Below are 17,106 nucleotides of genomic sequence, written 5' to 3'. Positions count from 1 at the left end.
GCAACCTCTGGGGAGGCCAATCCATGTATCCCTAGTGATGCACTAAACATTTTTCTATCCAAGTATGCTTTCATTGCACTGGTAATGTATTAGGGATCGTTGTCATGCTGGAAAATGAAGCCACTGCCTATAAGACACTTTCCAGATGGTACTGAATGGTGGATCAAAATATTATTGTGCTCATAATTCAATCGATTTGGAAACCATGACCATGAGCCTCCAACGTGTTTTACAGATGAATCTAGACCCTCATGTTGTGTCTCTTTTCTGACCTCCTTTGGATTCCATAAGACTCGTTGATACTGATTTTCCCAGTCCAGTTCTTGTGTAATTTGGCATACCTCAACCTTTTCTCCTTGCTTTCCTTCATTATGAATGGCTTCTTGACAGCCACCCTTCCACTGAGACCAATTCTGATGAGATTTTGGTGAACAGCAGTTGGATCACCTTAATGGTCAGAGGCATTCTTAGTCTTGTGTCAGGGTTTTGCTGGATTTTTCCTTTTCTTAAATATATGTTTTATAGATCATTTATATAGTTTTATAGTGCTGATAATTCTTCATTTGGTCCAGTCAATTGGTCCAGTTTCCTTTTTAAAGATAGTTTTTAGTTCTTCGAGCATCACCTTGTTGGTGCAAAAATACTATTTTATACCTGTGAAACTGGTATTTTTCATGGATTCAACTAAAGAAATTTGTACAAAAACAATAATATTTTGAGAAAGGCTGCTAGTTAGAAAGTATCTAAAGATACCATTTAACCTCCTAAGACCCGAACTCTTCCACGACATGCATTTTTAATTTCTCTTTATATTTGGGCATATTGGGGCCCGATGAATGTAAAAACAAAGAATTACCTGATTTTTTTTTTTTTACCTTATTTTGTTTTTAAGAAAAATAAGAGCCACATATGAGGATATTCGTTTGAAATTTTGATAGAACAGTGGCAGTATAATGTCCTCGTAAGTGGATATCAGGCCCATGTAGAACAAAATTGAGTATTTTAGTCTAAATAACCCAAAATGTGATGTCCACATATGTGGACGTCAGGTCCTAGGAGGTTAAAATTGGTTATTTGATAAGTTTTCTGGCAAGGTTAGACACACCACTGGCTCATTCCTTACGTTATGTGCCTCTTTTATGCTTAATGATTCATGATTCTGTGTTATGTAGTTTAAAAAACATTTATCTGAAAATGGTCAGATACAAGGACTGGACTAAAAATGAGTGGAAATGTCAAAAAAAGACAAAACAAACTTTTGCCACTGAACTATTCCTCAATACCACTAAAGATTAAAAATCCTCTGAAGCAAAATATAAAGAAACGGGGGGTGACTCAATACTTTTGCACAGTAGTGTACATAGATTATATGAAGTATTTTTTAAATAGTTTCTTTTTATGCTGTTCTCATCTTCTTTTTCAAAAATACTGTTTAAGATCATGTTTGATATCAAACAGCATATAAAACTACATCATGAATTGCTATAAAAAGACTAATCAACCAATGATGATTGGTTAATGTATAAGAATTTCTAATAATTTAATATTCTAGGAGAGTTGGATTGCATATCCTAATCTTCATTTTTTATTTGTAAAAGTCTATTTTTAGGGAGAGTGCAGCATTTTTAGAATGTTTTTAGATTTTAATGTGATATCTTTTACTGTACAGTTTATGGGTTTTTTTGTTGTTGTTGTTGTTGTCTGGATTACTTCATATGTAATAAATATCTATTAAAAGAGTTAGTGAATTTCTGTTAATACTACTACTTTGCTGTATATGTCCTTTGTTGCATGCCATACTCTCCTTTCTCAGTCTGTGTTTCCTGTCTTTATCTACTCTGTCCACATTTAATAAAGGTGAAATGCTACGAAACAATAAAAAAACAAGTCCTGTTAATGAATAAGTCCAAATAGCATTGTTTCCCCTGAACACCATTGCCTTCAGAAAAGACACAAAACAGCATTTTGCATGCTAAAAAGGCAACTAAACTCAAGCGATTCTTTGTGGAATAAAAAAAAAAATCAATTAAGTTACTCACACCGGATTGGTACTGAACTGCACACAGCAGTCAGCAAACAGAAAGAAAAGGAAAAAGAGAGAAAGGTAAAGGAACAAAAGCAGCACAGTACAAAAAGACCAGAGAGCAGGAGAGAGAGAGAGAGCTCCAATCTTGATAAGGACTCTTAAGATAGACACCCACAATGCGAGTGGATGAATCATTGTCCGGGGAAATGGCAGAGATGGTCCAATTTACTGGAGATTTATAGGTAGGAAATCAAATGTCACAGTATATCAATTAGTCAAGGTTACACCTCTCCAATTCAATGTGCAGAAACAGCAAGTCCTTCCTGAGAAGGTGATGTACGTGGTGCAGAGGTCCAAAACAATTTACGCGTGTAGTGGCATTATACTGCTGGGTTTGAATCGTTTTAGCTCAAATTTGAGTCCTCCTAATAGCAAATGAAAGTTGATTTGAATTTGCGTTCTTATCAGAGGACTAGAGAGGAACTCTTCAGCCAAGAGCATCTTCCAGCAGCCTCCCAGAGCCACAGCCCAACTGCTCAACTCTCCGTGGCAAAATATAAGAGCGCCTATTCCTTCTGTAAAACTCTATCATCTGGCAGGGAAAGCCTCTAAATCTTGTTATAAGCTCAGAGAGGATAGAGTGGCACACCATTTATGAATGCCGCATTGAAGCCCGGGGGACGTTATACGAATTACTCCTGCTCTTTTCAATGCCAAAAAACCCAATCACGATAAAACTGGTTTCATTTGTCACAGGCTTTAATGTTGAGTTGTGTTGTCTGAAACAAGGCAGGGGATAGAAGATAGGCGCATTGAGTTGAGTTTGACCTTTAGCTAAGGCCTCCTCAAAAGCAAATAAGTTTTTTTGTTTAGTTTTTAAATAATGCAATAAATAACCTAGGGGAATCCTTCATATACATTTATATAGAATAAAAAAACATTTTAAAATGTGACCATTTGTCTGAAAATACAGGAAGTGCGTGCCCTTAACTATTCCAGTCCTAAATCATCTGCTTCTAAAAGTCATTGTGCGTGCTGCTTGGATGAGAAGCGTGGCAAACGTGCTTAGGCTGAGCCCTCAGTCACAGCTCCTATGAGGGTTACTTTGAAAATCTTTCTCTCTTCAATTTCACTATCGTATGCTAACAATGAGGAAATGACTTCTCAGGAGAGAAAGGGGATGATGCTGAGGACACAATCTCAGAGATGCTATATGAGGCTATGCAAGATGTATTTACATGTTAATATGCAACTTGCATGGCGCTGGGTTTTTTTTGTTTGTTTGTTTCTTGTTTTGTTTTTTTTAGTTCAACTTTATGAGGGCACTGGAATGCAGCGTTATTGATTTATGGCTTGGCAATGCTGCCCTTCAGTGGCAGCTGACTAGAATCACTTTTTTTTCTCCTCTAGATGAGCTGGTGAAAGGAAACTAATTGTGCATGGGGGGGAAAACGTGATGATATAGTGGCAGTGGGAATTGGCTGAACCAAAAGAAATACAATAACAGATTCTTATATTTGTACAGTGGTAAACTTCACAGTAATATATATAGAGAGAGTACACAGTGATGAAATACCATTCATTGAAATTCCAAAAGCCACTTTTCATCATTATTTAGCCTGTAATATCGAGTGAGACCTAGTATGAGTCTCCCAGCCTGAAAATGTTTACCTCCATATAGGTCAAGTGCACACAAATGTCAGGGTTTGCCCCAGTGAAATAAAGACAGATGTTTGGCAGCAGTTGCCCGGAAAACTAATCTAACGAGGTGATCTATCAGCCCTCCGAGTCTCTGCCCTGCTTAGGTTTCATCATCCTGGGGCCCGAAGACGGCCAGATTCACAGGCTACCTCTGGTTCTTGGAGATCAAAGTGTCGAGTTTGGATTTTGAAAATGTGCAAACCACAAAGCCCACATTCAGCCTAGTTAAAGCATTGTTCTCAGCGGGCATTTTTGTAACACAAATGTCAAACCGTTCCCTGGATCCAGCCGAATGACACATGTTTAGATTATTTGATGGTGTTGTACACAAAGTGACGCTGACCTCACCGTGACACCGACTCCCTTCCAGGCCCACTATCATAATGTTGAGCCTGACAGAGTTCAGATGCACTAACCTATAATCAGATAATTTGTAGAATGTTTAAGAACATAATTTGTACTACTTTTCCACTCTTTGATGATTGCAGTGTAACCATCAACCGCTTGTTCTCTTTCAATAACAATACCGGGCAGTATTTTCTGAATCAGTTCTTCACACAGGACCACCACTTCATGTGCCACCCACATAACAAAACCAAGTGCCAAACAAAGCAGGCCAGTGAAAAATTGCATGTCCAAACCCCTAAAACACATTTTTAAAAAAGCACACATATAAACATTATACATTACACCGGTGACAACCCCCCTTTTCCTATTCACACTCGGGTAAGATATAATAAATCACTGAAAGAAGTCCATGAAATAATCACACAACACTGAACAACAAACATAAGAAAAGAGCGGGGGAAGAAATTCTCACATCTTTGTCTCAGAGGCGTTGCAGTAGCTCCTTCTCTCCATCGGGTGTCGCTCAACCACTGCACCTACTGCATCCACCCCCCCCCAACCTCTGGGCTGCTAATTGCGCCGGACCAATCACAGGAGAGGTGGGCGGGTTTCCATTGTTACTACAGATACTCCGAGAAGTTTGCACCGACCTGCTGCAGCTGCACCTATGAGTCTCCATGTAAATGAATAGCCGCGGCCCGCGCGAGACAGACGAGCCGATTATGCCGAGATAAGGAGCATATGACTCGCCCCTCCGTCCGATAATGGCACGCGATGGTTCATCCGCGGAGGATTTCCCGGACAAAGTGATGCCCATAGCGGCTCCGTGCACGTGCAGCAAGAAGTGCAGGAGTCGGAGCAGCAGCGTTGTGTTCCTGGGATTATTCCTGCTGTCGCTGACCCTTCACGCTGTCACCCTCGTCTGCTATTTGGACCTTCGGTCCCAGGTCAAAAGGGAAATTATTCACCAGAAGCGGGACTCAGTGATGACACTGGCGGGGAGTGACCTGGCTGACCCGGCGGAGGTGCTCTCGCTCAGCCACCCAGTCCGACTGGACTCCGGCAGCAGCCGCGGAGGAGAGAGTCGTGAGGTAAAAAAAAAACAAAGACTTAATGAAGAGACACCGGAGCTTCTTTAAGGCGACATTGTTGTCATTCCTCACGCGGAGGCTGTTCGTGTTCATTCACCTCCGCTCGGTCCTCCTGTTCCCGGTATCACGGTGTCAGGTTTTGTGTCTGCGCTGTTACGGCATGTTTCTGGGCAACTTCTTTTACAGTAGCCTGTCACGGCGTTTTATCAGCTCAGTTTCCAGACAAGTATGTTTTTTGGGGGTTTTGTTTTTGAAAGGATGGATTTGCGCCCCCGTGTGCGTCATTCCGCCTTTCTGGACTGAGACGCGCTGAAAGGTGTAGGCTTTAAATCTTGTCACCTAGCCAGTGTCTCTGGTTCAGGTAAACACATCCAGGGTGGGCATAAGTTGAACAAGAATTAGGGCAGTTGTGGTTCCGATTTTTGCCTTTGTTGAGTAAAGAAAATCCGTTCTTTCATTTATTTATTTTTTGTGGGGGGAAAATAACTTTCAGTAAACTCATTGATTAATATAATGGGCGAATTATTTATTAAGTAAAACCACATTTTAACCCACTTTGACTCGGTCCCAGAGCAGACAGAAGTCCAGTACTCAGAACTTAGGCAACCTGCCCAGCTGGAATCGCAGAGGCAGGTCAGGCTATGTGCTGGAGCAGGTGGACAGAAAATTAACTGGATCACCAGCAGGTGCAAAGCCCAAGGGCTGATGTAAATTCATCAGGACTTTAGATGAGGGTACTTGGTACTTGGAGCAAAGCCAGCCCCACTTCTTGTGTGTTTTCTTCCTTGGCAGCAGGGCTGACTGAACGGTCATTTGTGTTGTCTGTGGCTTTTGGCAACAACCCACTAACCACTAAGACCACCACAACACCACAACACCACCACACACACACACACACACTACCTCCCTAATTTCATCAGCACAAAAGGCCCGAGTGCACCTCTCAACTTTGCATTGCTTGCTCAATTAGCTCATATGTCAGCAGTTGTGTAACCTTTTAACAGAGAAAATTATATTCTGTGTGTGGGGGGGGCATTGGCTGGACATTTAGTTGTGCAGAGCTGTCAGCTGGATAACCACCCAGAGGAATTCAAGTTATCCAGGATGGGCGCATTTATTCCTCAGTAGGAAAGATTAATGAGATCCATTGCTCATATTTGGATTTGCTCCGTTAACATTTTCCTTTCATGAGCTCAGCCTATTAATTTAGTCCTCTGTGTGTCCTCTTTGCTAAGCTTATTTTAGATAGTAGTGGTTTCCTCCAGTTAAAGCCGAGTGAGATGGGCCTGGTATTTGGCCCAGATGGTGACGCTTCATGAGGTGAAAGACTGTGGCCCAGCTGTAAATATTTAACAGTGCTGTGATGCTGTCCTTGCCAGATGTCTGCATTAAACAACTCTGATTACACATCCCACAGTTTACATAGTTGGAGAAACAGGAGCATGTGGCATTTAGACGCAGCAGCCACACTTGTTAGCTTTTCTGGCATTTCCTTTGAAGGATCTTTCTTCTTCTTCTTTTTTTTTGGGGGGGGGGTTAAAATTGTTTATTGGATTTTTCACACAGCTCTTCATCAAAGGCACTTCAGGAGCATTGGGGAAATTTCACGTGATGGCCAGGTATATACAGACAAGTATAACCAAAAACATGAGATGCCTTGAGAAAGCTAAAGCAAAGTACAGTAACGTCAGGTCCATACCAACACAGGCCAGCTTTCCAACAGCATATATGATACAGCGAGGCTCTGTTGTCACGTAAGTGCAGTGCTGCAGCCTCCGTTCAGATGGACCTGTTTTGTGGTCGAATTGTGTCTTGAAAAACCCAAGCGGTGTGGTCTGTCGGCATGTAAAAGCAACCTTAACATCCGGCCATTCAGCAGGGCTGGTCAGTGTCAAACAAAACTAGAGAGCGCCAACGCATTGGCATCACACCAACCGTGACGCCCAGGTACAGAGTGGTTGCGGCGTTAGTACGTAATACTTCATACATATGAGCATAACCACACCTGTCTTTGAAGTCAGCCTTAATGTTGATGTCAGCTACACACCTGTGGGATAGCGACAGAGAGTCTTTCTGATAGGTCCCACTGCAGTTGTTGTGTCAGGAGCAAATTTTGCCACAATGAATTAATGAAAAGATGATTTTATTTTTTACATTTTTTTTGGTTAGTTGAAGTCATGATATCAAGGAAGAATAAAGTTGTTTGAAGTGAAAATCAGCTGTCTTAGCACTAAACTAGTTTTAAATGATATAAATATATTTATTCTTTTCTTTTTCCTTCTACTCTTAAGTTAGTTTTTTTTTTCTTGAATGTTTAATCTTGCCAACACTTGTCATTTTTTCCACTGAAAGAAAACACAAGTAGAGTTATTACTGAGGCTTGGCCTTCTCTTTGCAGTTTCTTTTTGCAGATGCACACCTGATCTGAAGGTCATGATCGTGGCTAAAACTTCCAGATAAGAATCTTGGCTGTACAAGCCGTGATACTACAAGTGTGTAATCGGTTTCCAGAATCTCTCCCTGAACAGGGGAGGAAAGGCCCGTGAGGTGATGCGAGGCGAAAAAAGAAAATAACCAAAAGCTATCAAACTGAGTTCAGACTCTGTGTGGGACCATTTGTGTCTCCTTGGATGTTTTACAAAAAAAAACATTTTATAATCTTCATTTTCTCAGATGTAAGCACAGTATTGGAAACAATATTGTTTTGCAGACAAAGCTGGCACTGTTTATAGGTCTTAAGAGATCTAAACTATGCAGTCAAACCACAAGTGGAAATATGAAATGTTTGGTAACAGAAATTCATTTAGTTTCTTTGGAAACAGTTAAATTTTGAGCACTAATTTAAAAGCTCTCACTTTTTTCAGATCTTTCTAGCTGCTTCTTAATGAGTCGATGATCTGTTCATTTATGATCTGGGCCCACAAAGTGAACAAACAGTCGTCACCTCACCAGTCGCAGTGGGTATGCCCGTGAGCAAGGCAGTAAATCCCAGCTGTCCAGCAGACCCCGCATAGTTCCCAACAGTAAAAAATCCCCTTCCCAGGTGTGTGTGTGTGTGTGTGTGGGGGGGGGGGGGGGGGGGCTAAAATCTGTGCCACAAATGTGATGTAAGGCGAGCGAGAGCAAGTGTCTCCCTCAGTCAGCCTGACCCTCGTTCACCTTACAGCAGCGAGTGAAATGTAATAAACGTCCACAGAAACATTTCAAAATGTAAGCTCAGAGAGCGTTTTACTCTTGAGCCTAACACTTTTCTTATAGCTATTATATGAAATAATTTTCCTCTCTGATGTATGCCTTTAAAGTCCCCCCGAAGAACAGATGCTAAAACATCTGGAGTCTAGTTAACGGCTATTAAAAAAGTCAGTTTGATGGGACGCAAAGTCCTCAGCAGCGTACAAGCTCTGGGGCGCCCGGGTGGGCTGTCACCCACATCTACTTTAATTGTGACCGCTGCATAATTGGTTAAAACAGCAGTATCGTACATGCGCTGAGAGCAGGTCGACATATCAGGGATCAATCAGCGCAGACATAAAAGCACAAGTCGTGAGAGCAGAAACATCAGAAATGGCGAGGCTGCGAGCGTTTGCTCCGTATAAGCTTGAATCGTCTTGACAGACAGATGGCGTAGACGCCCAGTAAAGATTGAGTCCAGAGTTGCAAACATCCACCATAATAATAAATTCTCAAGGCCTTCTCAGCACTCAACAAGGAGTAGGTTTGCCAGCGAGTGTTGCAACAATTTGAAAAGTGATTGGCTGCTGACAGGCTACATTTCCCTTAGGTTGAGCTCCACAGATTTTTCAGATGACAATCTATGCATAGCGTTATTAAATTACCCAAGTTATGGTTAAAAACACATGGCCTTTCAAAGAGCGGGCTCTGATACGGGCTATGGGGAGGATCCTTTTCTTTAAGTGATATTTAAGAAGAAAACGCAAAGTCGCTGTCGGACCCAGGAGTGCACATCACAGGAATATTAGGTGTAATCAGCTCTCAGGAGTATGCATGCCACTGAACTTGGTAATGCCCATTCAGCCAGTGATGGGCATGTAAATCGCAACCACACCCAAACAGCCCTCAGTTTCACCGTCTCAAGCTTTGCAACATCAAATTTTCAACTACAACTTAGCGGCCACTAACTGTTATTGACTTTGCAAGATTTACAGACAACGCTGCAGCCAGAAAGTCTGTATTTGTGGAAAACTGTGAGTAAAAAATGCTACTGGAGACCTGCAGCATTTTATTTCTTGCATTACACTTGAAATGCTGCAAATGTCAAGGACCTTTTGAGGCTAACTGGTAAGAATATATGCAGTTTGTAATAGTAAGTGTTAATAAGGCAAAAAAAGGAGTCTTGTTATCCCAAAATTACACATCCCTGGGGTGATTGAATTTTAGTCATATCCTCACGAAGCAACAGGGAATCTGCGCGCAACAGCAACCCCCACTCTTTGAAGATTTGAAAGCCCTCTAATTAATAGCATTTTTTTCTCCCCATGCGCTGAAAAAGAATGGTTTACTCAATAGTTGGCACTTGGCATACATACCAACACATTGTCATCCTGATTTACTGTAACTCTGCGTGCCTTTGAAGGGTACGAAGGCTGTAAATGTTGTAATGAAGTGAAATGAAGCAAAAAAGGGCGAAAAACCATTTCTCATAGTCATATAATGGAAGGAGAAGAAGAAAAAAAAATCACTTTGTTGCCTTCATCTAAAGTACGATGCGCACCAGTTTGGTAGTAGCCCCGTAGACTGCTTGTTTGTCTTCTGTCGTTCTGCAGGGGCTTAATCTCGGGCCAGAAATTGGCTGTTGAATCGTGTTTGGCTGTCAGAACAGAAGAAAGTGTAACGCCATATGGCTGAATATACACCACAAATCCTTTGAGAGGTAAAAGCTAGCCCCCCCCCCCCCCCCCCCCCCGGGTATGCCAACAGCTGGAGAGGAGATGTGGAGGCACCTGCGCACCAAATGAACAGCAAACGTTGCCGCTCGCAGGAACATCTGGAGGTCTGCGCGCCGATAATCTGTTCCAACACACAGTCCTCCATCAAGCTGGAATTCCCGTGCTCGTAAGGTCAGACACAGCTGGCAGCTGGTCAGGGATGTAGACGCTAACTGCGTCGAACTTGCCTAACACAGTCGGCGTCAGGTGTTTGACATGATACATCTCATCCCCCATCCAGAGGGGGGGAAAAAAGGAGGGTTCCCACATCTGAGACGAGGTATAGAAGAAATTCGAACCATAACTTCTTTTCGTGTTTTGCAGCGGCTCCGCCTTGTAAAGGCCCACAAAAAGACCCTGGGAGTTCACGCTGCTTTCAGGAGAAGGAGCTTACTTGTCATCGCGACTTAATAACGATGTTTACTCGAGTGTCACAGATGGAAACAGGGAATATATCATCCTGGGCACTACTGGGGTAGGCCCCCCAAGGAAGGCCAAAGTGTCTGTCGGTAAGCTTGTCTGCTTTGTTTCTAAGCAGTAAGGCGAGCCGATACGTGGTTATTTATTATCTTTTGATCCGTGCTAAGGTGCCGCATGCGTCACTGCTTTGGTAGATGTCAGTTATCCAAACACCGAGCAGATGTCCAGCTCTCTACAAGCTGTCTGGTTGTCAGCAATGGAGGGCCTTAATGTCTCGGGCTATTACCTTTTATTTATGCTGACACCCCAAAGTGTGACCAAAAAGCTGTCTCGTTTACTGCGAGGCCTGATGAAAAGAGTTGGCTTTGGGTGGTCTCGTTTGTGTTTTCAGTGCCAGTTTTTGAGTTTTTTTTTTTTGGGGGGTTTTTTTTGGTTTTTTTGTTGTTGTTTTTTGTTTTCTGGGAATCCTCCAAAGATGTGATCACAAACTGGCTGTTCAAACAGAAAGCGACTTGGAGCAATCCATATTTTAAACTCTAAATCCTTAGCACGAAACATTGCCTTGTCAGCACCAGACACGTCTCGAATGTCTTACAGTCGGGTCAGTGCGTCCTACCGAGTTCATGTGAATGTAGGTCGACCAGAACCAGTCCCAGATGAACAAACGTGCGGTTTGTCCCGCCGCTCACTTGCCCATGGGAACAATCCGCCGCTGTAGTGCAACTTCCCCTGTTTTTAGGGATGAGCTCAGACCAGACCAGCTACATCAGATCCTTTTCCTTTGACAATTTATTTTGTAGCTTATTCATGCCAACACTGAATGGGGCTGGGACCAGGTGCCATATGAATGGGTATTGCTCTCAGATTAACCGCAGTTCATGTCCTCCTTTTGTATAAAAAGGTGAATTTTAGAAGCAGTCGTGTCCAGGTGACTGTCTCAAACGTCAGAAACTCAGACAAAAGTGACTTGGGTTACAGGATGCGTTACAGCCCAAATGGGACAGACAATGACTTGGCCGCATGTGAATGTGCTGGCTGACAGTCTCGCATCTTTTCAACTGCCCCAAGTTGTGTCTGTGCAAACATTATACCCCCCAAGAATAGAAAAGGCCACTTGTAGCAAGAGTTTCGCTCTCAAAAACTTTGTAGCATTCAGCCCTTTTGTGTTGGGTTCACCGAATTCATCTAAGGTGGCAGCAGCTGGTAACAATAGGCGCAGCGTGCTCAAAAGATGTGGCACCTTTTTCCATGCGTAATTTTCCGTCTTTAATGATATTTTCCTTTGTGTCCCACCAGGAGAAGTTACTGTACAGAAAAGCTGACTTCCACGGCACAGAGGATAACAGGGGCATAACTCAGCGAGCGAAAAGAAGCCCCGGCAAGGAGCCAGAAACAGGTGCAGCCCTTTTTTTGCGTGTGTTATGAGCATTTGACATCCTTTAATACTATTGTCTCTTTGATCTTTACGCCTTGATACACAAGACTGTTTTTTGCCTCCTAAGTTGGTCTTCTGTTTTGTTTTTTGTTTTTGTTGGGGGGGTTTTCAAGCACATCATCTATTTTCCATTAATCATTAAAAAAAGAAACTAACTTTAGCTCTCTGGTTGCACCTGCATCAGTTTGTTTTCTGGATATGTACTTGGCAACTAGCGAGTCAACTGTTGAGCAATGTTTTCTGTAACACGCATTTGCTTGAACAGGACTCAATTAAGTGTAATTAACTGGCTTATGAGGTCTTAAATTTTGCAAACTGTTTGCTGATGGTTTCTCACTTTCTTTCTTTGTGTGTGTGTGTGTGTGTGTGTGTGTGTGGAATTGATGTTTTATTGATTTGTGCTTACTTAACAAAGCAGCGCCACCGCATAATGTTGCCGTGTTTATAGAGCGAGAGATTCAATGGAATGGGATTGATTATTACTTGGATGGCAAACAAGGACAACAAGGAGTTTGGGAGGGCTGCACCAATTTGAAACAGACAACGAAGCCCGGGTCCCCCCCAATCCCCTGCCCCTCCACTAAAAATAACATTACGTCCACCAATTTTTTTTTTTTTTTATTTAAAGTAATTATTTTTTATTTTTCTTATTGTTTGAAGCTGTCAGCAAAGCAGTTATGTACTTTGGAGTCCAGCTGTGTTATCAGTGACATTAATATCGCAGAAGATGACAAAAAGCATACTGACTTTGTGAGTCATTTTCGAGAACCCGGCAACCATGCGTGAGCATAGCTTTCATTAATTCTGCTGAATTGATTTATGCTAATCAATAGCTCCGTGGTAAACCATGTGGCCGGTATGTCTGAATTTGCTTTTGTAGTTTGTTTTTTTTTTTCTTTTTGTTTAGAATCTGCACTATGCAAATAAAAAAAAAGGAGAAAGAAAAGGGAGGGAAGCCTTTGAAGTTTCACGTCTGAGTGCAACAAGTGCAGCACGATCACAAGGCATTCCAATGTCTGTCTCGTGACACTGAATACTTGGGGGCAAGTTTAGTGATTGTGTTTAAATTAGAAGAAAAAAACTCACCTTCGAGACTTTATACATAAATCAGTAAAGTCCTGAGCCTCTAAACACTAATCATTCCCAGGTCTCTCCTCTGCTCTTAGCGCACAGACAAAGGCTTTTGTAATCTCAGCCTTAGATGTGTGTGTGTGTGTGTGTGTGTCCTGTGTTTGCACATGTGCGCACGTGTGTGCGTCCTCGGCACTCCTAACGGGCACCAGATTCCAGATAGGGCTGCTCGTTAAGAGAAATCTATGCGGATGCATCCAGTCATTTAGCCAGAGGAGAAACACTGGCCATATGTTTGAGGGGGGACTCAAACTGTGAGGGTTTAAGGTTAAATGGCCTTTGTAGTTATAATGACATGGTAAACACAAGAGCAACCGAGACAGCTTTTTGAAAAGGATTCTTCAGCTGTGCGCGGCACATATACGTGCGCGCGCACACACACCCTCTTGCAGATGCAAACACTGAGAGTGCTTTCAAGCACTGACATAGATGCCCCACCAACATCCGTGCATGCACATCCATACACATGGTTGTAAAGGAGGAGACACGCACACACACAAACACACATGCACACACACACACTTTCATCTGCATTCTCCATCTGGGCTTAATTCAAAGAAAAGGATTTTGGCAGGATAAAGTATCTCTCTAATGATCTTCTCCAGTTCCACTGCCTGTGAATGCTTAAGGCACTTGTTCATACAGAGGAGGTGAAACCACACTTACAAATTACTACACTACAAGATACCACAGACTGACATACCTCCACTCTAGTGTTCAGTGCACACCATCTCAATCTGTTATTTCAGCCTATTTAGGATACCTACATGGAATGATCTGGATGCTCGATGTGTCATTTGAGATGATAATTGTTGAAGAGGGCATTTGAAGCTTAATCACGCTGCTTCGGTTTCTTTCAGAATCAACTGGAAAGGAAAAAAGGAAAGAGAAAAAAAGAGGTATGACAAAATCCGGCATACGTTTCTGTTATTATGGTCATTCATTTGACTGTTATCTGCTGCACGTTTCTACAAATGCACTTGAGAAGTCATCCAAAAACCGCCTTAACTCAAAGTGGGCGACAAGCTTTCAGTATCTATGTAAATGTAATACTTGCCGGCAAATTAGTGATTTGTGGTGATTTATAATTAAAACTAACTTGAGTGCTAACCGTTTATTCCATCTTTCTCCACAGTGAAAAAAAGGCCTGTGCCAGGACCACCTGGCCCTCCTGGTCCCCCAGGTCCACAGGGGCCACCGGGTATCCCTGGAATCCCAGGTATTCCAGGAAGCAATGTTGTGGGACCTGCAGGGCCTCCAGGACCTCCTGGGCCACAAGGACCACCAGGCGCTCAAGGTCCAGCAGGTATATAACTTGCATCGAATCCTCCTCAATAAGCAATACTCGAGCCAGAGAGCTTGAAAACGAGTTATTTCCTGTATCCAGACACTTTCCCACAGCAGAATGGGGCTCAAGTTGTCAAAATTGATTCACTCATTGCTCGCACTGTGAGAGTTTCTGGTGCAGGATGTCAAACATTGTGTGGAGCAGAAATGATCTATCTTTAAACTATGCCAGAGTTTGTTTTCTTTTAATCATCCTCTCACCTCGGCAGTGCAGAGGCCAGAATTTGAACACGTCTCCCTCTTGCTCTTGCAGGGGTTCCTGACAAGGGCAAAACAAAGGAATTCCAGGTAAGAGTATGTCACCGTTTTAAAATTTTGCATACAATTTTCTCCCAGTCGCAGCTTCTGGTGAAACAGCTGTTCTCCTGTTTTACGTGAATTTGGATTAGTCACCAGAGATCTTTTGTCTTCCAGCCAGCAGTGGTTCACTTGCAGGGGCAGGAAACTACGATCCAAGTCAGAGAAGGTGGGTGCTCAGTCTACGCTCATTTAGTCACAAAGAACAAAAAAGCATGCATAATCCCTGCCATTGGTTAAACACAGTTCTGGATGTGTGCTAATAGACGTGCCTGCTAAACCTCAGAATTACAAGAGAAAAAATATAAACACAGTAGATTGTTGACATGCAGTGAATGTTTATACTTGAGATCCAGCATGCCAGATTTGGTCATTTTTAAGTATTTCTGTGCTCACCAAGGATTTTCTATCCAGGGTAAATGTTACTGCCAGTTTTTACCCATAGCACTGTGTAGGATTATAGACATCCTAAAGTTATCCTATAGCCGTTTTACAATCTGGAATGGTAACTCATACTCATGTTGCATGCTAACTGATTCTGATTATCCTTCATCACATCACAGGTAAGCATCATTAGCAGGTTTATACTGTGTGTCAATGCTGAGCTCTGGTTGCAGTTAAGCTCTGCTGAAAGCTGTTTATGTTGACCCTCTTTGTGTGTTTGTTGTGACATGTTTAGATCTGTCTCAAGGCATCCTTAAGAATTGGAAGATGGTGTCCATCCATCACCGCGTGTTTAAAATGCACTCTCGCACTGGGCAGCTAGAGGTGCTGTTGGACGGTGTCTACTTCATATATAGTCAGGTAGAAGTGAGTACGGTCCTTGACGTAACTCTTTAAATTTACAGTTGATAGTCAAAAGAGCTGGCAGTCGTTCTAAAGCTAAGCTCAAGAATGACAGAGTTGACCTGTCTGCTTTGTTTAAGCATATACATGTTACCTTTTTAATGTAAGATGTATTTCTTTTGCCCTTTCCCTGTGGCTAAATGTGAAGCTTCATAACTCATATTCATGCTGGCTTCTTTAATATTGCAGCTGTTTCAGCTTTAAATAACCCCTGAAATTATCATGTGGAGTCGTACACACTTTAAAGTCTTGTGATTTGTATGCCCCCCTCCTCCGCCCCCTCCCCGCCCCATTTACCAGGTGTACTACCTCAACTTCACTGACATTGCCAGCTATGATGTGATGGTGGACTCCAGCCCATTCCTCCGCTGTACTTGCAGCATTGAGACGGGCCAGCGCAAATTCAACACCTGCTACACGGCTGGTGTGAGCCCACTCCGCGCTGGCCAAAAGATCTATATACGCATAGCTCATGAGTACACACTCATCAATATGACCAACCACACCACTTTCCTGGGAAGTGTCAGACTTGGAGAGGCTCCATCTGCTGGACAGAACGGATAACTGCACAGTCACCAGCACCCACCCCCAACCCCCCCCCGATGCGTAACCAAAAAGCAGCAGTCACGTTAGCCCAGAATCACACTGCCTGTTCATCCTGCCTGACGTGGGATTGACACAGTAATTTAAAAGCCTATGTTTTGCCTCTGTTTAGAGGGCTGGTAAAAATTGAGGACGCCCCTTTAGTGACTTTTGTTCACTTTCACAGATGTCTGTATTCAAATGAACCAAATAAGACAACTTCTGCTGCCCTTTACTTTAATTCTGCGCAGAGATCGATGAACCAAATGTTCTCATCAGAGAAGAGTTTCTATTTGTAGTCGCCATTTTGTACCGGCAAAGACGGGATCTCTCTTTAAAGTGAGGAAGGACACTGTGTTGATGTATACTAAGTGCTGTTGAATGATAATCTTGTATCTCCAAAAAAACAAAAAACGCTAAAAATAGCTAAAATAGCTATTTGAAATGTTTTGTTCTGGGGCTTTGTTGGCCTTTTTTAATTCATTTGAATATATTAACATTTTTAAGAAAATGAAAGATGATGCAAATGTTCAACACAAGTATAAAAGTATCTATGCAAAGTAAAGAAAATCCACTAAAACTGGAGTTATAAGGTGTTCACAGAGCAACAGCACTATATATTTTGCGCGCATTTGCACTACAACATCCCTGCAGAATATCAGTGATATGTTTTGTTACAGTGCTATTGTTTAGTTACCTTATGAATGAATCCATGTAGAGAAATGATAGTTGTTAATACATGTCTGTACATACTGTATATAAAATGGGATATACTTTTGTAAATGGAGTTGATTGATGGATTAAAATGTTTCATTTTCTGTCTAAACCATTCGTCTCTTGTGTTTGTGCAGCCAGTGGTATTAATTTAAAAGGTTACAACTTCTCTTTCATATCGGACTGAGCTGGCACGAGTACTGACAAGAACAAATGATGCTC

At 42.3% G+C, this 17,106-nt stretch overlaps 1 protein-coding gene across 2 annotated transcripts; it reads left to right on the top strand.

The window, feature by feature from the left end:
* The first annotated feature begins 4,646 nt into the window (after positions 1-4,646).
* On the top strand, positions 4,647-16,616 carry eda (ectodysplasin A). 2 transcript variants are annotated; one of them, XM_026190397.1, is made up of 8 exons: positions 4,647-5,166; positions 11,829-11,928; positions 13,959-13,997; positions 14,234-14,404; positions 14,699-14,733; positions 14,860-14,911; positions 15,422-15,546; positions 15,889-16,616. In XM_026190397.1, the coding sequence occupies exons 1-8, from the start codon at positions 4,840-4,842 to the stop codon at positions 16,150-16,152; spliced, it is 1,113 nt and encodes a 370-aa protein (XP_026046182.1). In that variant the 5' UTR covers positions 4,647-4,839; the 3' UTR covers positions 16,153-16,616. The 2 variants fall into 2 exon arrangements, with proteins under 2 accessions (XP_026046182.1, XP_026046173.1); XM_026190388.1 differs by having other exon boundaries at positions 4,648-5,166; positions 15,422-15,552.
* Positions 16,617-17,106: the final 490 nt, after the last annotated feature.

Source organism: Astatotilapia calliptera, chromosome 2 (assembly GCF_900246225.1).
Source record: "Astatotilapia calliptera chromosome 2, fAstCal1.2, whole genome shotgun sequence".
Classification (NCBI taxonomy): Eukaryota; Metazoa; Chordata; class Actinopteri; order Cichliformes; family Cichlidae; genus Astatotilapia; species Astatotilapia calliptera.
This window is presented reverse-complemented; position numbering and strand designations above follow the sequence as displayed.

What these genes read in the sequence shown, in the direction of transcription:
- eda (XM_026190388.1), top strand. Translation starts at nt 4,840, where the DNA reads ATGGCACGCGATGGTTCATCCGCGGAGGATTTCCCGGACAAAGTGATG. An exon ending in CGGCAAGGAGCCAGAAACAG is followed by an intron (nt 11,929 to 13,958) that starts GTGCAGCCCTTT and finishes GGTTTCTTTCAG; the next exon opens with AATCAACTGGAAAGGAAAAA. An exon ending in GCAAAACAAAGGAATTCCAG is followed by an intron (nt 14,734 to 14,859) that starts GTAAGAGTATGT and finishes TTTGTCTTCCAG; the next exon opens with CCAGCAGTGGTTCACTTGCA.